This window comes from Eucalyptus grandis, chromosome 3 (genome assembly GCF_016545825.1).
Source record: "Eucalyptus grandis isolate ANBG69807.140 chromosome 3, ASM1654582v1, whole genome shotgun sequence".
NCBI lineage: Eukaryota > Viridiplantae > Streptophyta > Magnoliopsida > Myrtales > Myrtaceae > Eucalyptus > Eucalyptus grandis.
This window is the reverse complement of record NC_052614.1, coordinates 66749553-66772389: the sequence shown is the minus strand read 5'-3', so window position 1 is coordinate 66772389 and position 22837 is coordinate 66749553. Positions and strand designations below refer to the sequence as shown.

Below are 22837 nucleotides of genomic sequence, written 5' to 3'. Positions count from 1 at the left end.
GTTGTGCTAGAGAATGAATTTGTTTTGATCCTTGGGCTAAAATTTTTCATTTCTATATTGAATTCTTCTACATTAGAGCTAATCTAGCGTTTTCTTAGCCAGGAGCTCTAGAGAGCCCTTTGAACTATCATTGTATTTCTGAGCAAGTACAAATGAGGGAGAAGACCCTAGTTATACAATAACCCCTTTGATTACAACCGATGATCTCCAATTCAATCTAATGATGAAAAATTGAAAAGAAGTGTCTAGAATACAAGCAATACTCTAGATAGCATTTCTGTACATTTCCCTACTGCCCTCAAGATCGTTAGTACCCATGAAAGGTCATTAGGAGTTTCAAATTCATCCTGTTATTTTGGGTAATTCCTCACAGCATTTTGCCATGATTAACTCTAGACCGTTACATATGCACGCTTTCTACTAATCTTTTTCTACATAAAGAATTTTTGTCCACCATATGATACCCGTAGAAAGTTTAGTTTGTTTGGCATGAGTAATTAATTGGTTTGTTAGTGATGTAATTTAGAAATAACAAGAATGTTGCATTAAGATTATTTCCTGTTTTCACTTTCGCTGCTTTTTCTTTTCTCTCTTCATATTAAATTAATTGAGTGCTCTAATGGCATTGCATGCGAATGAACCTTGGATGCCTTGTTCAGTTATTCAAATCATAATATATAAATTGCCTCATATATTATTTATACGATATCATGACTGGAATGATGCAACTAATGTCAAAACTCAACATTACAATGTTCATGGAGAATAATTTGAACTGAGAAATGAATTGAAAATAATTATGTCTTTTCTAAACGTGATATTAATAATTTCAAAATATCATGGATTTTTTTTTTTAAATTATAGGTTGATGAAATTTTCATAATCTGAAGCTCAAAAGTAAAAGCCTAAGGGAACAAGCTTTTATAAATAAATTTTTAAATAAATACTCAATTCTATCATAATTTATTTCAGCTAACATCGTCTAATAGTTACGACATAGAATTTAATTTGGAATATTTTATATATGTATATACACACACTCACACACACTTATATGTCATGATTGTTAATATATTCATACTAAATTTAACTTTATTATACATACTACTTGTGTACCGACTGAATATATCATGAATTTTTTTTTTCTTTTTTAAAATTTATTCTATGTTAATGATTCATGTGAACTGATTTGTTCAAGATGGATTAAAGATTTTATATTATTTCTCTGACTCATCAAAAGTCAACGCAGGCCTATAAATTCCATGACTTCCGTGAGATATGGTTTAACGGTCGTATGGTTTGGAAACCCTACCAAGATTCGGTTACAATCTCTCCGAGTACTTCTCGAACTCGAACTTCAATTCCTTTATATCCTCAACCTGCGACGAAAACAAACAAACAGAGCCCTCTGAAATTTCATCAGCCGCAGTTGAGAGAAAGATGGCAGAGAAGTTTTGCAAGTACTTCGTGTTTAGAGATGAAGAGGACGGTGGATTACTGCCCAAAGGTTTGGCCTTGATCAAATTAGACCTCTACGAATGCTTTTACGCCAACGATCCCGAGAGCGGGCAGCTGCTCGTTCTCGATCACCTGGGTCGAGAAAGGTTGATCTCCCTCCGCCTCGACATCAACAACATCCGACGCGACGAACGCTGCGCCATCGAAGAGGCCGTGCATCCGCACCTGATCGATATTGGGGTACCGGAGCGCCTGCAAGCCGACATCCTAGATAAGATCGCCTCATCTCGGCATCTGAGGGATTGGAGCAAGACGAACCGTGTCCCTCCGATTAGGGTCAACGTTGGGGTGGGGACGAAAGTGGAGGATTACAAGCCAGGGGCTGACGCCGGCGAGAGGCCGAAGCTTATCAATTCACCGTACGGGGTGGTCACGGTGGAGGCCGGAGAAAAGGTGCGATGCCTGATTTGCTGGGAGGAGTGCACAGATGATGGGACGAGCTTCCTTTCGTTGCCTTGCTCGCATGCTTTCCACGACGATTGCCTCGTCGAGCGAGTGCTCAGGACTCATTCCAGGGAGTGTCCTGTCTGCCGAGCAGCGTTTTAATTTTCCTTTGCCTCAAGAATTTCTTGAACAATTCTCGTCCATGAGTTTTCCCATTAGGTTCCACCACATGATGATAGCTTTAGAAAGTTTATTTTGTTTGGCGGTAGTAATTTTTTTTTTTTTTTTTTGGGTTAGTGATTTGATTATTCCAATAATAAGATGTTTTATTAAGATTATTTCTCTGCTTTTGCTTTCTCTCTTTAAATTTAATTAAAATAAGTTTCTCTCTAATGGCAATTGCTTTAGTACCGTCTTGGATGCATGAGAACGAACCTTAAGGCTAAATGCGTCGTTCGGTTGTTCCAAAGATAAATAAAAAGATTGATTAAATTTTATGAGATTTTGTGGGACCTAATATGTTGATGCTCAGTACTAGGTAGAAAAGAAACAAGTAGGAGTGTTGAAGTAATTAAATATTAAACTATACCTTCATCTAACGGCTTAAGTTTTTAGAGCAATTAACAATGATCTCATAAAATTTCACAAATTTATTTAGCTAGGGAAAGCCAATCATAATACCAAATTTGGGTAAGGTTTATTTATACAATAATAATGCTACGAGGGCTATAACCAAACATTACAATATTCATTGAGAATGCTTTGAACTTAGAAAAAAAATGATTATATTTTCTAAAGATGGTATTAATGATTTTGAAATATCATGGATAAGGCTGTTTTTTTTCTAATTGTAGGGGTTGATGAAATTTTCAAAATATGAAGCTCCCTAACAAACGTACCGTATCCAAATCTATTGTTAGTTGTCTCTTTTTCAAATAGAGGTAAAAGATATTACATGATTCGTTCGTTTTGCGAAGGTGCCGCTTTCTCTTTTTCATTAGAAGCTAAAATTGGATCCTTTAGGGTGTAATATCGAATTGAATAAATAATCATCATATTATAAGTGGTAATCAAATTTCTCAAATGAAAAATTATGTTGATGAGTGCCTTTGAATTACTTTCTAAGATTTCGTTTGTCTCATAAAAAATAAATGATTTAAAAAATATTTTCTAAAATAATTTTTTTGTATTCTTTACAAAAATGAATAAATGAAAAATTTTCTTATCATCCATGAAAATATTTTGACATAAATTATTATCAATAATAAAAATAATTTTCATTGACTAGTTATCTCAAACGATATAGTGATTGTTTATAGGAAATTACTTTTCATGCTTCGTTTATTTTTCAAAAAAGTGAATGATTAGAAAAATATTTTTCTACAAACGATCCCTTGTATTTCTTGAAATAATTCTCCAATGAAAATATGTATATTAATTTATGTCTAAACATTTTCATAGATGAAATTTTTTTATTCATTTTTGTAAGAGAAATAAATTATAATTTTTAAAAATATATGTATTTTTCAAATAATTAATTTCCACGAAATAAACGGAGCCTAAGTATATCTAAACTCCACCATTTGATTTTGCTTAATATTTTGATATGCGATCTTTTCTTCTTCTTTTTAAAGTACTGCATGCAGTTTTGATGGGTTCATCGGTTCAATTGGAGTTAACGTGTAATCTTATGTTATATCATATCATTAAATTTTAAAGAGGACAGGTAACTTTTAACTTATAAAAAATTACTTGATAGTTACAATAAGTAAATTTTCACATAGTTGATAACTTTTGATATAAAAAAATCAATCGCATTGAGTATAAGTAAAATTCTCGTTCTAGTTATGAGAAAAGTTATAACTTTTATAAAAGTACAGTATTACTAACTTCTCACAATATCAATAAAAGTTGTAGGGGAAGGTTATTCATAAAAGATATGTGCCATCACTTAAGGCAGACTCTCTCAAGCCAACATCAATTGCAACTTTGGGATTTTGATTAAATCATCTAAACATGTAATTTAATTCATTTAGGAGTCGTTACTAATTTATTATGGGCCAATTAGAAATTCAAATAAAATGTGGGTAAATATCTTACTTATGCAAACCATAGATTTTATGGATACGAAGACTTAATTAGGCTAGATAAGTCTATCACCCTTTTGGTACATTTTCTTTCTAATTTCAAAAATATTGTACAAGCAATTTTAGTTAATTTTAATTACAAACCATTAACATGTGATGGATGATCTTGCAGGTATACAAACAAGTAACTTAACACTCAAATTAACAAAGTAAGAATTAAATTGCTAAAATAAGATAAAGAAGCTCGATGTGTTACACAAAGCAAAATCAAAGTTTCATTACCATCTAATGTACCAAGTGTTCTGCAAAATTTTAACTAAAAACTAAACAATGTGCATGTGCTCTAAACATGATTTCCAAATGCAATGTCTTTTGGATTTTTTGGATTTTTTGGATTTTTCTTTTTACAAAAACTAAGTTGTATGCAATGCATGAGGTTTGTAGTAAGGAAACTATTCTAAGTAAAATAAAATTCCTCTTAACACCTCCGAGAATGGGGCGATGACCGGTGAACCTATGGAGACCGAGGCCAGTCAGTGATGGGCCTACTGGCGGTGCTGGGCAATGGCTTGGAATTGGCAGCAGGGCTGGTTGTCACGATGAGGCTGCAGCACCATCAATCAATGAGATGTTGATATTCAAATCATAAACATCAAAATTAGTCCACATAAACAAGCAAATAATTAAGAACAAATCATATCTATATATGAATGTAAAACACCATAAAAGATATGCATATGGGAATTAGATCGTACATGTTTAAGCCATTATTTTATTCAAAGAAAATATTAGTCTAACTACTGAGAATCAACAATTTATTGGAATGCCGAATGTTCATCTTTATGACATATTTCAATATAGCAACTTCCAATGGGATTAAAGCAACTAGTATGTATAATTGGTTTTTTTATAGGCTAGAGAGAGAACCTAGTGAGTCCTATTTACTTAGTGTGTGCCAACGAGGTCCCCCTCGTCACGAGTTTTAGTTAAACACAATTGTTTACACTCTATTACTCAACTAAGCTTATTATTGATAGATGTCAAAATCCAATTCTACAAGATCGCTAAAGAGTTCTACATATATTAGAATATCCATTAACCCAATCATTTAAAATAGAAAACTATTTAATTAATGTAAGCTTATATTCAGGAAATTTCCAACATGAAAGGCTTGTAGGGGCTTGTAGGGACTCGCGGTGGTCATGGGGTCACTAGCGGTGTTGTCGGCATCACCTAAAATTTGTCGGGGTTCACCGGGAACTCGTCGGGAACCTGCAAGGAAAACAGGTCGGGGCCTGCTGGTTTTACTTTTTGCTTGAAAGCTTGCCAGCACGATGAGGACTGAACTACAGGGCTTGCCGGCATTGGACTGGGGGCTGAGACTGCAAGAAGCCTGGTTGTGCGGCGACATCACTGGAAGCGCGGCTGTGGTGTCGCTGCAGGTGATGGTGGCGGCAGCTTGGGCAAAGGGCACGTTGGCGCTGCCGGCGTGCCCATGAGGCGCCTGGAAGCGGCAGATGTGTAGGGTGGCGACGGCGTGAGGGAGAGCTCCGACCCTCGCACGTCTCACATGTTTATTCCCTTTTTCAGCTAAAATAACTTAGTTTCCTAATTTGGATGCAGAGAATATGTGATGCGTCCAAAATACGAAATTAATAGGTCTCCTATATATTGCCGAATCTTTATGATATAATATACCTCGTCACTTCTGATTTGACACGAGAACGTAAATCTTTCCGAATTTTGTCATTGGTTCTCGAGCTCTATCTGTCGGCGATCATGGACTTCAACCAAGAATGGAAGTCCAAGTTCCCGATCAACGCCGTGTTCAAGCCTCCACTTCTCGTGTCGGACTCCTCCTCCGACTCCTCCAAATCTCAACTGGGTCCTCTGATGTTTAAGCCAAAAACCGGTTCTCGAACCGAACTGCTATCTTCCCCTTCTCTCGTTTCGCCTCCGGTTTTCCCTCCTCTTTCTCAGCTCTCCCTCGCCAGGTTCGTCAGCACCACCTCTTCAGTTCCTCCCTCGGCGTCCTCCAAAATCCAAGCCTTGTTCGGCCAGGAGCAGACAGGCGCGGCTTCCGGCTTCGTGCACAACCGCCTCCAGTTCCTTCGCTGCCCGGACACTAGCGACGTGATTGTGTTCTTCCCAATAGGTGCTGATTCTGACCAAATCGGGTTCTTGATATTGTCTATGGAGGATGGGAAGTTTAAAGTCAAGATTGGTGAGGATGGTGATGTTTTTCGGTCCAAGAAGAGATTTTGTCACTCCTTTGTCAGGATTGTTGTTAATTCAATTCGGGATTCAGGGAATTGCGGGTCGAGCAGTGTCGGGTATCTGTTGGCATATACGATGTACTCAGTGCACTGGTTTGTTGTGAGGAGAGGCGGAAATTCCAGGGTACCGGTCTTGGTCTTTTTGTGTAGTAAGGTTTTCAAGACTTACTCTATTGGGCATGCTTGTTGGTGTCCACAGTTGCCTGAATTCAGTGCGGTTCTTTTGGAGAGTGGTAATCTTTTTTTGTTTGATCTCGAACGTGCCTTATGTAAAGTTGGTGTAAAACATAAGTTGAAAGGAACTCAGTTGCGAGTTCTGTGGGATCATACTGCTAGTTCAAAGGATGCTAAATGGTTAGGATGTGAGTTCAGTTGGCATCCAGAAACTTTGATAGTTGCACGATCAGATGCTGCTTTTCTAGTAGATTTTAGATCTGAGCAATGCATTGCACGTTGCATAGCAAATATTGGGATGTCCGGTTGTCATGCGTCAACTAAGAAGGATCGTTTTCGTGCTTTTTCTCGGGCTGGGTCTGATGGCTTTCACTTTGTCTTGGCTTCAAACAAGCTTTTACTTTTGTGTGATATGCGTAAGCCACCGAACCCAGTGTTGCAATGGTCTCATGGTATTGATAGGCCATGCTACATCGATGTGTTTAGATTGTCCAAATTGAGATCAAACTCTAAAAATGACACATACAAGCATGCTTCCAAATTGGGCTTCTGTATTTTCCTAGGATCTCTCTGGAACTGTGAGTGGAGCCTGTTCTGCTATGGGCCTCCTTTACCTGACACTAGAGGACCGTTTCCTTCAAAAGTTTCTGGTATTTGCGACTCTTTTTATGCATGGGGCTTTCCCTCAGAATTCTCACTTTCAGGTCGCAAGTGTTGCTCTGGAAGCTGCCTTTAGAAGGAAGAATTCTCAAAGAAATCTGTATCTTAATGGGTAGATTGGCAACGGAAAAAAGAATTGGTTTTAGGATTTGGAATTTTAGGAAGTGATCTCTCTTTGCCAGCTTCTGATGACGATAAATATGGTAGCTTCACACTCATCAGGTTGATGTCCTCTGGGAAGCTTGAATCACAGAGATACTATGCGACTTGGGACTTCGCAAGAAGTTGCAAAGATGATGCTAAACTTCCATTTGTGGACAATGTTCTGTGTTCAGTGGTTGAAAACGATTACAAGTTTCCCAAAAGATTCAAGTATCTGAAACTTGACTACCTCTACAGTTTTGTAAAGGGCAATCTTGTTTCAGTTGCTAGAAGCAAAAATTAAAAAGACTTCTAGTTGCCCTAGAGAAAAGGAATCTTTTGACCCCGCTTGTCACGTAGCTATATGTAAAATGCTCAAAGCTTCTGGTTTCCAACTTGGATCACCTTCAGCATTGACTTTTGATGACATTCATTTGCCGACTACAATTGGTGAGATCATGTCAAGGAAAAAGTGGGCAGGCTTGCCAATGGATCTTTTACTCTCAGCATTTTCCACCTACTCTGAATTCCTTGAAGTACTTTTGGACCAGAAGAAAGTGTCTCTGGAATTCTTGGTTGTTCCAGAGATGGTGCAATTGCCGCCTTTCATTTTAAGAGAGCCTTCGTTCTGTGGCAATAAGTGATCAAATAATGTGCATCGAAGTGGTTCTCTTGTTGGTCCTGTGCTTCCCATCCCCTTCCTATTGACACTTCTTTGTGTCAGAGATGGATCTTCAGAAGCATCAGTCGGACTTTCTCCAGAGACAGAACTCGGCCTGCAATTCAGTGAAGTTATGCAGGTGGCTACCAAAATGACCATGTTGGACTCAGGTTCTGAGGTTCGTGATGAGCATGCCATTTCACTTACTGATGACAAAGAACAGACCTGGGCTGTGTCGGAACAAGAAAAACCTTTTCTTTTGTATGAAATAGGTTCTTTTAAGCATTATGTACATCCTATATGTTCTCATATGGTCTCCAAAGTGTCCGACTCTAAGGCTGTTTCTAGTATGAGCATGGATGCTACTGGGTTGGAAATTTTTTATTATATATGCCCAATCAAGATCATATTCAATTCCAGTCAACAGGATTTTGGGTCTAAGGAGCTAGCTATGTACAACATTTTGAAAGGACAGTATGTAAAGTGGCAAGAAAGCTTCAATCCTTATGAAGAATTTCTTAGTCGGTGTAGACTTCAGAAGTGGAAGAAGCGGCATCTGAGAAGTTAGGAGAGTGAGATGGTTAGTTGTCCAATGTACATTAGAGAGAATTTTAACAGTTTCTTGCTGGATTCGTCAGCTATATATTTCTTCCGACCCTATATTAAGGGTAAACGTGCAATGCTAAATACGATCTTCAGACAGTTTAAGGAACTATATAAGCCTTCTATTTGTGACTTCATGAAGTCTGAAGAGTAGTCTAAAGAAGAGGACTTGTGTTTTTCTAGACAAATAGAAATGGAAAGCCGATGGTATGAGACAACCTGCTTCAAGAAATTCATCAAAAGGAATGTCTCTTTCTTCTGTCAAGGGTGTCTCTTTTTATTTGTCAACTTCACAGCATCTTTGTTTGAAAGAAAATGACACTGATTTTTAACAGCATGAATAAGCTGGCCTTGTTTCCTTTCATATTTTGTGATGGGGAACTATAGCTCTGGCTCTAATTAGGACTAGTATTAATGTGAATACTTTTAATTTTTTTTATTAATAAAGGACTCAATTCAGTTGGTTATTAATGAGGACAACCCAGATGGTTTGCAGTCAATTTCTTCTTCTGCCTCTTAACATATTGCTTCATTGTGGTTCTTGGTGCTTTTGGTCTGTTTATGGTTTGATCTAAATAAGAAAGATGTAATCTCGCATGACATTGTCATTAAAAATCTTCATATTCAATCCTTTTTTCCCTTTGACGTGTCATTTCATGTTTTTTGGCATTTGCATGGTACAATGACCAGAATTTCTGTCACTGATGGGGAAAAAACAGAAAAGAGAAATAGAAAGGAAACGTATCTGTTACATCTGTTGGTTGTAATTGCAGATGTGGTGACCCGAGTTCATCGAGGGTCTTGTTGAAACATATCCTAATTTGCAGCGCTTGGATGGTTTTCCTGAGGTGATTCTAACTTTCGTTATAATTTTTTGGATGCTTCTTTTCTGAGTCTCACAGTTTATGCAGTGGCTCACACCACCGTTCCGATCCTATCTGTGGAAATGCAGGTGAAGGTCATGTTGCGAATCAATGTTTTACCTGCTACATATTACAAGATCACGGTTATATTAGGTTAATGTTGTCTCCACTGTGTTTCTATGTTATGAGGGGTTGATGAAAGTTTTCAACATTGTAGATGAATTCGTGCTCTGCTGTGACTATACTTTTGGTTTGTTTTTCAACTACAAGCTAAAGGGCATTTTTCCTTTGTCATTAGGACTCTATAGTATCTAGCATTAACAGAGAGAAATCACAGAGAAATCACAAATTTTAGCAAAGATAAATATATTACTGCCAGACGTTGCAATTCATTATGCAGTAGAAGTCGACTTCTACTGAATTTGAGCTTTGACCTTGCTTGCATGAGGTTTACAGTTCGAACTTCTCAAAAGTACGTTGTCTTGCACAATTGGAAGTCAAACAGGATATAATCAGCAATATTGATGAGTTTTCACCGTGAAAATCTCCTGGTGTTGCTGCTTGATCTTCATAAGACGTTAGTTTGAACTCGACCGTGGGGATTAAGTTGCATTTTTTTTTTTTTTTTGGCCAAGGATCTAGCTACATTTTAATTCGAGGTTTTTCCTATATAGATATGTTACGAATTATTTAAAGTTTAGACATAGAATGTCCTGAATCATGAGTACTGGTTTTAATGATCAATTAGTACAGTGAGGGCCAACTGTAAAGTTTGCCCCTCTCTTTCATCTATTTGTTTTTTGAACTAGCTAGGTGTAAGTTACCTCCTTCATGTTCCCGTTCCATGAAGAAGGAGAATTTTATCTCTTATCAGTTCATTTGAATGATGAAATGATATTTTTTCGAGAAGAAAGAAAAATGGTGCCAAATTAGTTGTGGTGACAGTGTTTTTCTCTATTAACACGTGATGAGCGGTGAGATTGTCCCGTTTTTGTTTCACATGTACTCTTTGTAAAGTGTACAAAGATAATTTTTTCTTGCTTGTATTATCTTTTTTAATATTCCCATGAACTAGTCCACGCTTGTATATGTTTAGTTTTTGCCGCTTTCACTTTCATCTGTTCGAGTGACTACTTAAACCTTACATGCTCTCGTAATTTCATATTGTGATTGTTCTTTTTAAGTTAGGAAGCTCTTGTTCTAGTGAACCAATTGGTAGAAAGTTATTAAATTATATAATTAGGAAAGTTAGAAGAAATATGTCTTTTATGATTTTATTGTTCTGAAGTTTTCATGCATCTGGCAATGTCTTTGGTTCATTGTTGTCATCAGACTCCACACTCCTTGCTCTACTTTTATGGGTTAGTGAAAGTGGATAGTATACTGATATATGATTATTTGCTTCCATTTGTGAATATAAGGTTGCTGGACAGCGGCTGCAGCTGGACTTTCACTTGAGGATGCTGCAGCTGAGGTGAAGCGTGCATCAGAAATGGTTGGGACAATGGGTATTGCATTATTTGTTTGCACTCTGCCAAGTCAGGCTACTTCAAATCGTTTGCTCATATACCATTGAGGTCCATTTTCACTAATTACTTAAGCAAAAGTAGTTTCTGTTTTAGTTCTCTTTTATAAGCAACATGAATTGGCTTTTTAGCTTGAACTGGTGATTTCTTGATATGCTACTTCTCTTGAGCCATAACTTACCCTACCTAGCTTGATAAACCTTTTCAACACCTTACGGATTATGATGCCATTAATGCAGCTTGACTTACGGTTCCGCAATTTCTACTATTATATCCATCATTTGACAAGTCCTTTTTGTCCGTTGGGTATTCTCTTAATATGGCAGGACCGTCGTTTTTTTATGTGCTATTACTACGATGAGCCCAGTTCTAACTTTGAAAATTTTAAATAAATGAAAGGATGAAGATTTCACGTATAAATTGTTCACATCAATCCCGTGAGAATAAGGAACATCAGTTTTCCTTGATTTTGGTCGCAAGAAAATAAGAGAGGCATGACATTGATTAATTCTTTTTTTCACTGAAGAATTATATTTTTTTTAATCCAAAATTATGCATTGACATTTTGAATGAGGTTATATCAAACGGGTCATGTCCTATCTAAAATTAGAATTATTAGCTGGAAATCACTATGTTTGAATTTATACACAGTATCCAATAAGCTTAAGAAAATATTCACAATGTTCATCTCTCAAACTGGAATTGACAAAATGTGAATGGACCATGAGCAATTTTGTTGAACTCGGGATCTCCTTATTTAATATAATGTAAAATTTTGTGAAATCAATGTCAACCGTTTTTAAAACTTAAAACCGTTAAATGAAAATATAATTTAATATTTAATTATTCTATCAAACCACGAGTAAGATTGAATACGCCCGCGTACTTATGTAAAAGGGCAGGAGCCATCATAAATCAGATCTTTCATAATCGACTTAGTAGCTCTTCATGGCTTGGTAGCGTCCGCAAAGATGTTAATGAAGGCCTGCAAATTCGAAGTACGTGTGGTCAGGGAACCTCATGAAGAGGAAGTCGTATTGCCAGGGGCGTTCGTTCCCATCAAATTGTTAATCTGTGATGTCTCCTTGGTTCTTGACCCGCTTGACAGAAATCAGGAGTTCCTCACCCGCCCGACCTGAGAAAGACTAATCCTGATCGAGATTGACATCGATGGTATGATTCGTGCATTTGTTTCAAGAAAAATGAATAATTTAAAAAATTTCTGAAAAAATAATTGCTCGTATCACTTTACAAAAATTATTTTTATCATCCATGAAAATCTTAGACATAAATATCTAAATAATGGATTTTATTGCTTGGATATTTATGAAAATATTTTCTAAATCGTTTATATTCCATGAAATAAATTGAGCATAGCTGAAGTTCTTTTTGGATGGGATCTTCATTAATTCTCATTCTCATGTATGGAATTCACACAAGATTCATTGTTAGGAGGATATAATCAAATCATATCCTCATCTTTTCTCTACTTGAAATTTTCACTATAACTTCATAGCCTAATTTCATAGGCGTTGTAGCTAATATTACTAGAAGAAATATTGAATTCAATTTTCTCAAACCGGTCTTTAGAGGACAGTTTCCAATTCCATGGTGAGAATCACCTACTTGGACTATGCTTACCCTAGTTGATAGACAAAATGTTAGGAAAAGATTGGTAATTCTTTTTGACAAAAATAAGAGAAAATAGGAACTTAAAAAAAATGTTGTGGGTAATTAACTCGAATAAAAGTTGGAAAGGCAAGACTTGTTGATAAAAGTTGTTAATCACTATGATTGAGGTTGATAATGCATGAAAAGAGTCGATAAATTTGAAAACAAATTTCCACTATGCAATCATGAATTCATTAGTTTGTTGATTATATAATGTTGTTGGTTCAAGTTGTTAAAACATCCTTCATGTGTGCTTCTATATAAGTTTTATGTGATTTTTAAGAAGGATCTATTCTAGTTATGAATATTTTTTTCAGATATAAACTTGTCAATATGAGCTACCGTGTATTGTGAATATAACTATGCATGGTGTCATGTTGACACTTAATACGACGACCTATTTGATAATCTCGTTAATCATGCAATGTTGTGTGCCCTGTTTTATTAAGCGCGTTCATGGCAAGACGATTTGACGTATACATTAAACGTGTTCTGTTCAAGTTAGCAATACTCGTGCTGTACCCCTCTTTCGACGCCACGCCATATAACACAAATTACCGGCCCTAATTACACATTATTCTTCAGCCATGAAAGATGGCAATAGATAGGGCGGACCAACACTTAAACCGACCCCACTTATTTTTTCTAAAGCCATGAAGTTTTTATTATTATTATTATTATTATTATTATTATTATTATTATTATTATTATTATTATTATTATTATTATTATTCTAAATGATTTTGGGTTTTTTTTTTTTTTGGACAATAAATGATTTTGGGTTGGAAAATAACTTTTGCCCTCATTAAATTTCTAAAAGATATACACATAAAGTGAATGGTAAATATTTCATTTTTCGACCGAACTTTTTGTTTTCATTTTAACTCACCCCACAAAATAAGGAAGTTCAATAAAGAATCATAAAATCATGAAAATATAATTGGCCTATATAAAGGTGAGAGTCCCACCATACGTTTGTCTCTCTCTCTTCTCGTATATGTGAGGAGCGTGGTGGGTGTTCCGTCACTGCACTCGAGCTGTTCGACGAAAAGCCCCTGAGAAAACTCTTCCTCCAAGAACATGATTCCGAAGCCGCTGCGCTCCCTCGGTGCCGGTGCTGCCGTAATCCTTGGCGGCATCGTATCTCTCAACGTCGTCTCCACTATCACCATCGGCATGCTTCGGTCCGTCGCGGAGACGAAACGGGTAAGAAGTCGCGTCCTTTCTTAGTCCCTGGAAAGGTTTTGTTCCTTCTTGATACTGAAAAATAGCTCGAAGTCCATTGAATTCTACAGAAGAAGTTTGCGTTGCCTTGTATGGTGTGTAAAGGGAAAGGGTTTTACATATGCAAGCTCTGCAAAGGGAATGCTACCATCCAGTGGTCGCCCTTGCACGACCCCATCGCCATAAACCCCTGCGTTTGCCCCACTTGCGACGGAAACAGGTTTGTCAAGTGTATCCCTACTCTTCTTATCTGATTCATTTTCTTTTTACCGATTTCGTTGAATTACACATCTGAAATGACCCAAAATATCTGGAACTGGGGTATTACTCCTTTTTCTTTTCACAGGATACAGCGTTGTCTGAACTGCTTGGGGAAGGGTAATAGTTGAGCGGCGTTGATGTTGATACATCGAAGAAGAATTCATGACATTTCAAAGCTGTTCCCGATGGTAGAAGAGCAAAGCAGCTGTGCAACTGGAAGCAAAGATAAGGGAGCGGCAGCGTCAGGGAGATGTGTGGCAGCTCAGTCCAGGAAGTACCATTTTTAGTTTCAGAGACTTTAAGATTCCCATGTAAATTTAGGCAAAATATTAAATGATTTCCTGATCTAAGTATCTTTGGATGCACCCACCACTTGAGATTGTCGTGAGCAAGTTTTTCGGATTATGTTGGATTAATAGTGCTTGCTATTTCTAAAAGTCCCTTGTCATGGCTTCTACATAGTAGTGACTGCATCTGAGATAGGTAATCAGAGGATCAATGAACTTGGCCCTAATTAATGTTGTGAGTGGTCTCATCCAAGTTCGGTAGCTGGATTAGCAGCATGGTATATATTTTTACGACTGTTTGTATTGTGATTTGCTGTACCAAGAATCACATATTACCAAGCTGTTATATACTTTTATTCCTATGTAAATGTGATATCCCATTGCTTGCTTCTTGCTGTTCATATTTCTCATTGTTGAGTTTCTGCGTTCTGCATCACGTGATTATCTGATTCTTGATGTAATAGCTTGTTTCTGGGTTATTGTCTTGCATATATCACCTTATGAGCGTGTGTAAAATGCTGGTTTTCTCAAGATGAATAGGTCCAACTGCAACTCTCAATTGTTCTAATGGAAGGGCTTGGATGAATCTTTCACCCACAGGTCCACAATTTTAAATCTGTCTTGCCCCCGGCCTTTGAGTGAGAATGCAAAACTCGCACACTGAACTTCGATGACTTCACTCACAAAAGGTTCTCGATAAGATCTTACTCTTAGAACACCCCACACTTGGAAAATCTCCTCCGATGTCTTCACGTAAGTTTATATGACTGTTTCAGCACATAAATCTTTTGATTTCCAGTTTGGTCGATGAGGATGTGAATCCCACACCCGTTATCATCCATGTAGCAGGTCTTTGAAAGTGCATGTCTGGCTTATACTGAATTGAGTTTTTGTCCTGTGTGTGAGATGGAACATTTTATATCCATCTTTTACCAAAAAAAAAAAAACATTTTATATCCATCTAATAACATGACGGACCCAAAGAATACTGTCACGTGCAAGCATGCTTGGGTTTGTTCTGTTATCAGGTCTGAGGATACACTTTGGTTTGAACTGAAGTCTTGTTACAAAAAGAAGATGTTAATTAGTCCAAAGCCACTAAGGGCTTGTTTGTTTTCACTCCTTAGAATAATTGATTTTGTTACTTTGTTTGTGGGAACAAAAAAAAAAAACAGAAATCCGTTTGGTAAATTTTTTTGTTCAAAGAACAAAATTCTATAGAATTTTTTTGTTTCCGAGAATGGACTTGGAACAGAATCAAAAAATAGAAAAAAGTGACTTCTTAGGGCACATTTGATAACGATTCTGTTCCCGAGAGTAGATTCTGATTAGAAATAATTCTTTTTTATTCTGTTCCTGAGAACGATTCTAAGCATTTAAAGCCGTTTGATAAGGCCATGTTTGTTAACATTCTTTTTTTTCTGTTTATGAACAAAATTTATATTTTTTTTATTTCAGGAAATAAAAAAAAAAGAACGAAACGCGTTTATTTGCGTTTTTGTTCTAAATCTATTTTTTTGTTCCTAGGAATACATTTGGAACGAAGAAACAAGAAAAAAAAAAAAATTCTGGAACAATTTTTAAAAACAAATTTTCTCTCTCTCTTTTTTCTTCTTTTTTTTTCTTCTTTTCTTTTCTTTTTCTTTGGCTGGTCGTCGGCTTGGCCATGGCCGTCGAGGGCCGACGACCTCGTCGGAGCGTCGTTGGCCCCTCGCGAGGCTCGGCCTCGCCCAACCACCGACGAGTCTCGCGGGCTCGGGTGGTGGCTCGGCCGAGCCTCGCCCAACCACGGAGTGGCCGACCGGCTTTAAAGAATTTGACCATGTTTGGATGGTTACCAAACAGGGCCTTATTCTCGAAAATAATTCCTAAAATTTAATTTTTTTCCTTCTCTTCTCTCTTCTTCTCTTTCCTTTCCTTTTTTTTTTCTTCCTTTTGGTTGGTCGCCACATTGACTGTGGTCGGCAACTAGCCAAACGAGAGCTAGCGACCTCATTGGAGTGTCGTTAGCCCTCGGTGACACCAAGCCATGGCGAAACTCGGCCTCCCTAGTCGGCGTGAGGTTAGGCCTTGCCGGGCCAAGGCGAGGCTAAGGCTTGCCGTGGCCAGGTGAGCTTGCGCCAATCACGGCGGTGGTCGGCGACTGGCTTTAAAGAAGAAGGAAGGATAAGAGAGAAAGAAAAAGAAAAAAAGAGAAAAAAAGAAGAAAATATAATAAAAGTATTAAAAAAAAATGAAGAATTCTATCGAATGCATTTTTATCTTGGGAATAGAAATTTTATGGAGTTACCAAACACGTTCTTTTGCTTGGAAATTATTCTCGAGAACAAAAGGTTATTTCTAATAAAAAAATTATTTTTCAAACAGAATCGTTACTAAACGCGTCTTAAGGTTCACTACATCCTAATCACGAGGATAGCAATAGAAGGGGAAAGTAAGGGTGGGTTTGGCTTGCACCCTATTTCTGCTCCTAGGAATAGAAATTTCTTTTTTGTTCCTAAACAAAAAAGGAACAAAACGCGTTTGCGTTTGGGTGCGTTTTTTTTTCTTCTTTTGTTCCCAAGAACAAAAGAAAGAAACAAACAAGAAACACAAAAAGTTGTTTCTTGTTTCTAGAACAAAATCTAGAAACACTTCTCTTTTTATTTTTTTATTTTCTTCTTCTTTTTCTTTCCTTTTTCTTTGGCCGGTGGCCGCCATGGCCGAGGCCGGCGACCGGCCAAAGAAGAAAAAAAGAAAAATAAATAAGAAAAATAAGAAAGAAAATAGAAAAATAAAATAAAAATATTAAAAAATTAAAAGAAATAAAAATTATACAAATTTACCAAACGTGTTTCTATTCTTTTTATATTTCTGGAACAGATTTACCAAACACATTTTTTTGTTCAAAAATTGTTCCCTGGAACAAAAATATTTTTTTCTATTTCTGTTCCCAAAAACAATTTTTAAACAGAATCGTTACGAAACGCACCCTAAGTTGCATTTGCGATCTTGGGTTTTGTTTTTCTGCCCAATATTTTATTTTCCAAACATTGTGCCGAGTATCTAGTACAGTCTGATGTGATGTTCGACATATGACATGCGAAGTTTGGTTAGAGAGGATGCTGAGTTTTTTCGTGTAAACTTCATGTGAGTTGACTTTAGCTTGCGAATGGTCGACGGTGGTGTTGACTCGGCATGAAGACCTCCATCGACTTTTGAAACGGCTCCTCTCTGTGGGATGGTGTTTTAGATTTAGACCATTGGAGCTCGAAACAAGCAGAGGACTCGATCCATCCGCAGGTCGTTCGGCAGTTGCTGATAAGTTGCTCCCAGGTTTCACCTCTTCATTCGTCGTTGTCTGTCCCCATCTGTGAACTCCGGGGTTAAATAAGGGAGACAGAAGGTCTCGGAGTCAACCAGGAAGTTTCGGCGAAGGAGGAGGAGGGGAAGCAAGGGAGATGAGAAAGGCACGGAACGTAGCTCTGATGCTAGGTGTGATTTGGTGTCAAATTATAAAAGTCACGAGAATTTTTAAAATATGGAGTGCAAAACATAATTTTGGATTCTTCATGCAAAATGAAGACAGCTCTTTGAAGTTCTCTTTAAAGGCTGTCCATGTGATGGATCAATTATTTTATATAAAGATGATTATTTGTCGAGTTTAATAGGTACCCAACTCGCCCCGAACTCTGATAGGGATTAAATTGGCGGTGGGATGGGTTTGAGATTCCATGTACAAATTCGATAGAGTTTGGGACAGATTCAGAATTTCTCCAATAGTAATTTTACTCTTCTAAAGAGCATAAGACCATATGTGTAATTATATACACTCATGATAGAAATCACTAATGGTCATTGACAATTCTTTATAATGTTTGTAGTTTCTACTACATTTCTTATGATTCTGAGAACCTATATAAGATTTAAAGTTGATAGGGATCGTATTATTTAAGTTTCTATGATCGTCGGAGTAAATTCAAGATGATTTTCTATATACTTTGCATCAAATATCTTTTTTCAATAAAAAATTATATATGAGAAGTAATTATCTAAAATTAGTTCAGAATATCATTTGTAAGATCATAATAAATTCGAAAAAGTTAGTGAACGGGGGTTCAACATAAGGCCAGGTGTCCAAAATCGATCACCGTGCCATCCTGATTCACATGAAAATCACAAGATCGACGGTGAGCGGCGAGTCAATCATATTGTTCGCGTAATACCTGTGTCGATCTAAACTTTCAAATTTGAGGTGCCACAATTTCTCGTGGAAAACACCTACTCGTGATTGGGCCCCACCTCGTGCCAACTAAAACCACAAATCGAAGAGCGTGCGCGGCGAGGGCGCCACCCCTGCGAACCCGCAGGCATGACAAAAACGGCGCCGACTTGGAAAAACCATTTCAAATTTCGAAAAAAAAATGAGAAAATCGCTGCAGAAAAATTCCACGTCAGCTGGCCGCCCCGCTCGTCGCGAAGGAGCGACCAGAATTTCACCCCCCCCCCCCCCACCCCTATTTATCTCTCGCTCTGCACTCGGCTTCATTTCTTCTCTCTTTCTCTCTCTATCTCTACCTCCTCCGCAGCCCCTCGAGCCCTAGAAGGCGGAGCAGCTGCCGGTCGAGGAGCTCGAAGTGCGGGGGCTCGGATTCGCGCCGAGTTCGGAGGCATCGGCTCGGCTCGGCTCCGAGGATCGAGCTCCGAAGCCGATCGGCGGCAGCGGCAGCGGCGGTGGCGGCGGCTTCCGATCGTTTCCTTGTTCCGGTAATAGTCCGATTCGAATTTGTTGAGATGCGATTGATGGCGCGAGCCCTGCGGCGGCCGGATCTGGTCCGTTTCGCGGCGGCCGGGCGCGTCCGGTGTCGCGGTCGGGGGTTTCGAGGGTTTCGGCTCGGGATTTGGGGGGGTGGTGGCGCTGCCGTTGTCGTCGTTATTGTTGATTGATGGATTTTAGAGGATCCGTTTAGGCTCTGGTTCGGATTTGGTATTGAGCTGAGTAGATAATTGATTGAGCTGTGTTTCGTGCTGTGTAGTCGGGGCGAACGATTGCTGTACTGCACAGGGATGGAAATTGGTGTTGGAATTCTATGGGACGGGGTTTGCTGGATTTTGTTCTTGTCGTGCTTATAGTAGATTTGTTTTCGATTCGGATGTGGGGACTTTCGCGGATAGTTGCCGGACCTCGTTTTCGTGCAGGCGTACGGTACGAACCTTGATTTAAGGTACTAGAGACCAGGTAGAGAATAAGAGGAGGACCTCAGGAGGCGGAAATGTGGTGAAATAGTTTACGTGCAGCGCTATGGGAGACTGGGAGTCATTTTCTTCTTGGGAAGATTTTGTGCGGTTTTTCGTTCTGTTCACGGTCTGTACATCTCATGAGGGAAATGATGTTACATGTATTTGTAATTTTTTTAATCGCCTTAATGCTTGTGGTGGAGAACTTGGAGAAGATCTTTCCTGTGGTTGCTTGTGGATTACAAGACTTGGAAATTGTTTCGTAACAACTGATGTTATGGTAATAGACAGTATCGCTATTATACTAGACTCAACCGCATAGGGAGGCTTGCCGCCAGCATAATCTTGGCTTTGCAGGCTGAAATAAGTGTCAAATCGACTAAATAAGCTTCTGATGGGATAAGTTGCTCGCAGCTGGGTTGAGAAGCTTTGGATGCTGCAATATGTTAAGCGAGTAATAGTTTGAAGTAGTGTCAAATGGGCATTTGTATTGTACCAACTGCTAATAGCAACACAGGATGGACTTTGCTGTAGACCTATCTTGTGACCATTGACCTTAAGCCAAGATATATTGTGAAGACCTCTCTGAATGACTGCAAGTAAAACTACTGGTTTGAGAACTCGAGTTTTGACAGTGGTGCATCTATTGTTTTGCTTTACTCGATCTTTCAAATTGCATGAGTTATATGATTTAAATGTCAATTATTTGTCTCTGTCTCCCTTTTTTTCTTATTCTGTTCATATAACTTGTCATGTTTCATGCCTCAGCCATCAGATTCTGCTTTGGGCTTCGGGGGAGGCAACAACTTTTAGACTTTTTTGGGACAACCTTCGAGCAAGATCTAACATGACGAAGGATAGAAGAGATAGGTCTGTATCTTCTGATAGGTTCAGAGCATCTCCACTTAGGTGTAGCTCCAGTCGACCAAAGCGGTCCTTCCCAAAAATCCCTTCTGAATCTGAGGAAAACATTAAAGAATGGGAAGACGCGAGGTGTCCTGTCTGCATGGAACACCCTCATAATGCAGTTCTTCTCATTTGTACATCTCATGATAAGGGTTGTCGTCCATACATGTGTGACACAAGTTATAGACATTCAAACTGTCTCGACCAGTTCCGCAAGTCATTTACAGCTACTTCATCAGCAGTACCTCAGCAAGAGATGAATCTGTCTGTAGATGCAAACTTATCCCCCGCTGCAACATCAGACGCCACTATTGTCGAAGCTGAAGAAATTATAGAGAGGCCCGCAACTGTTTCCTTGGAGACCCAGGTCCAATCAGATGGACCTGGGACGTCTTCCGAGAAATCAGCGCCACCAAAACTGGTGTGTCCGCTCTGTCGTGGGCAGATTAAAGACTGGATCATTGAGCAGCCGGCCCGTCGCTTTATGAATGCAAAATCTAGAAGCTGTGCGTGTGAGACTTGTGATTTTATGGGCTCTTACAGAGATCTCAGGAAGCATGCTCGGCTTGAGCATCCACTTGTGCGACCATCTGAGGCTGATCCAGAAAGGCAACGTAATTGGAGAAGGATGGAGCGCCAGAGGGATATTGGCGACTTGATCAGCACTCTCCAATCCTCTTTTAGTGAAGATAGGAGTGATGAAGATGCCATCCTGCCCATGGAGGACAGGGGGTGGCTGACTGTGTTTTTCCTTATAAGGGTGTTCCAACCCAGTTCAAGGTCTAGGAGCAGCAGCTGGTCCACTACCTCGGGGACCAGGGCTCGCCTGACTTTCAGACGAAGATCGACCAGATTGTGGGGTGAGAACTATGATGCGGACATGTCTCTATCTTCATCAATGGATGAGGATAATGATTCATCAGATGGTGGGTCAATTACTCGGAGGAGGCGGGAGCGCTTGCGGCGGCGGTCAACACCTAATAACCAGCCTTGATGCTCAAGTTTCGAATCGCATGTTTTGAAGTTTGCCTTTAAATCTGGCGATTGTAGGTGTTGATTGATTTCGCTTTTGTGTTTTTTGGTCAGAGATATGCTTGCTTTTGATAGTTGAGATTTCTTTTCCCTCTTGACTAACTTATCATTATTGTATTCTTCAGGTTGAAGAAGAGGACTACAAAGGAACTCTTTTGACAGTGTCTACCATATGGTTCGTTGGCAATGGAATAGTAAGTTTGGACTTCATTGCAAGGGGTGGACGGACAAATTCTGAGGCATCTTTGATGTCCTTGTAATATAAATGCATTCTCTGTTTGCTCTTTGAACAATTGGTGCTGCAGTTATTTACTTGTTTTTTGGAACGGGGGTGCAAAATAATCCTGCTACCAAGCTTTTGGTGCTCTTGGAACTTCATCTTATGGCTTCTGAGTTTACCGCGGTGGGCGAGGTCTTGTGCATCCATGATACTCCTCTGTCAAACACGTTATAGTTATAGATATGGGGGGATGTTTGCATTTGCTGTGGGGCATGGCCTCTGGAATTTTCGAGGCCCTTCAATTCAGAGTGATGTCCCTTGCTTGTTCTCGTAAGGACATTGCATATGTCGAGGTCATCTCCAATCCATGTTTATGTTTTGAGGTGCATGGTTATTGTGGTCTCATCTAAAAGTGAGGGAGAAATAGAAAAGGAAGTGTAGTATGAAAATTGTAGTCATTTCTTGTGTTTTGAATAGAGGTGATTGATTCTCGATCTAATCTAGTCCCAATGAGTAATCAGGGATCGGATCGGAAGGACTGGTTTTCAATTTTTGGGATTAAGGACTGGACTGATTGGTCCTGGGTTTGGTGGAACCAATTGGCCAATTTTCAATTTTTGGGATTAAGGACTGGACCGACTGGTCCTGGGTTTGGTGGAACCGATTGACCAAGCAATGAGATGGGCATTGGTGCTCCTCTTCCTCAAGGGTGCAAAAAGAACAAGGAATGCCTGCAATGAGAGGCTCTACTATTGAAGGGACGTGTGAATCAAGGATCTAGTACATGCCCTTCATATTTACAAAAAAGCATATGGTCGCCTTTGCTCTTAAAGCTAAATTGCTAAATTGTTGGCATCATTCGGCAAGGGGTCATTCAGAGTGTTGCTGAAGAGTGGAGTGAGACCATGAGAGCGAAATAGGCTGTTGGAAGAGTGAGAGCCGAGAGATCGAAAAGTGGAGTAAATCAGGAAGCTCGAAACAGGTAGAAAAATCAGGCGTTTCTTAATGAAGGACTCTTCGTTAAAGGGGGCGGCGGTCTGAGACCGAAGAGCGGAGACTAGGTTGTTAATGAGCGAGAGTTGAGAGACCAAAGAGTCGAGTGAGGCGTGAGGGAAAGTTTGGAGTG

General features: G+C 38.9%; 2 protein-coding genes and 1 pseudogene across 2 annotated transcripts; all 3 read left to right on the top strand.

Annotated features, from left to right (window-relative positions):
• Positions 1 to 5323: 5323 nt before the first annotated feature.
• On the top strand, positions 5324 to 8489 carry LOC120292067 (annotated as a pseudogene).
• A 5046-nt stretch (positions 8490 to 13535) lies between these two features.
• On the top strand, positions 13536 to 14508 carry LOC104438505. The gene is made up of 3 exons (XM_039308541.1): positions 13536 to 13770; positions 13860 to 14008; positions 14135 to 14508. The coding sequence occupies exons 1-3, from the start codon at positions 13645 to 13647 to the stop codon at positions 14175 to 14177; spliced, it is 318 nt and encodes a 105-aa protein (XP_039164475.1). The 5' UTR covers positions 13536 to 13644; the 3' UTR covers positions 14178 to 14508.
• Positions 14509 to 18830: 4322 nt separating this feature from the next.
• On the top strand, positions 18831 to 21913 carry LOC104438503. The gene is made up of 3 exons (XM_039310038.1): positions 18831 to 19082; positions 20322 to 21505; positions 21617 to 21913. Exon 2 carries the CDS (start codon positions 20401 to 20403, stop codon positions 21451 to 21453), a length of 1053 nt encoding a protein of 350 aa, XP_039165972.1. The 5' UTR covers positions 18831 to 19082; positions 20322 to 20400; the 3' UTR covers positions 21454 to 21505; positions 21617 to 21913.
• Positions 21914 to 22837: the final 924 nt, after the last annotated feature.

What these genes read in the sequence shown, in the direction of transcription:
- LOC104438505 (XM_039308541.1), top strand. Translation starts at nt 13,645, where the DNA reads ATGATTCCGAAGCCGCTGCGCTCCCTCGGTGCCGGTGCTGCCGTAATC. An exon ending in CCGTCGCGGAGACGAAACGG is followed by an intron (nt 13,771 to 13,859) that starts GTAAGAAGTCGC and finishes TGAATTCTACAG; the next exon opens with AAGAAGTTTGCGTTGCCTTG. An exon ending in CCCACTTGCGACGGAAACAG is followed by an intron (nt 14,009 to 14,134) that starts GTTTGTCAAGTG and finishes TTCTTTTCACAG; the next exon opens with GATACAGCGTTGTCTGAACT.
- LOC104438503 (XM_039310038.1), top strand. Translation starts at nt 20,401, where the DNA reads ATGACGAAGGATAGAAGAGATAGGTCTGTATCTTCTGATAGGTTCAGA.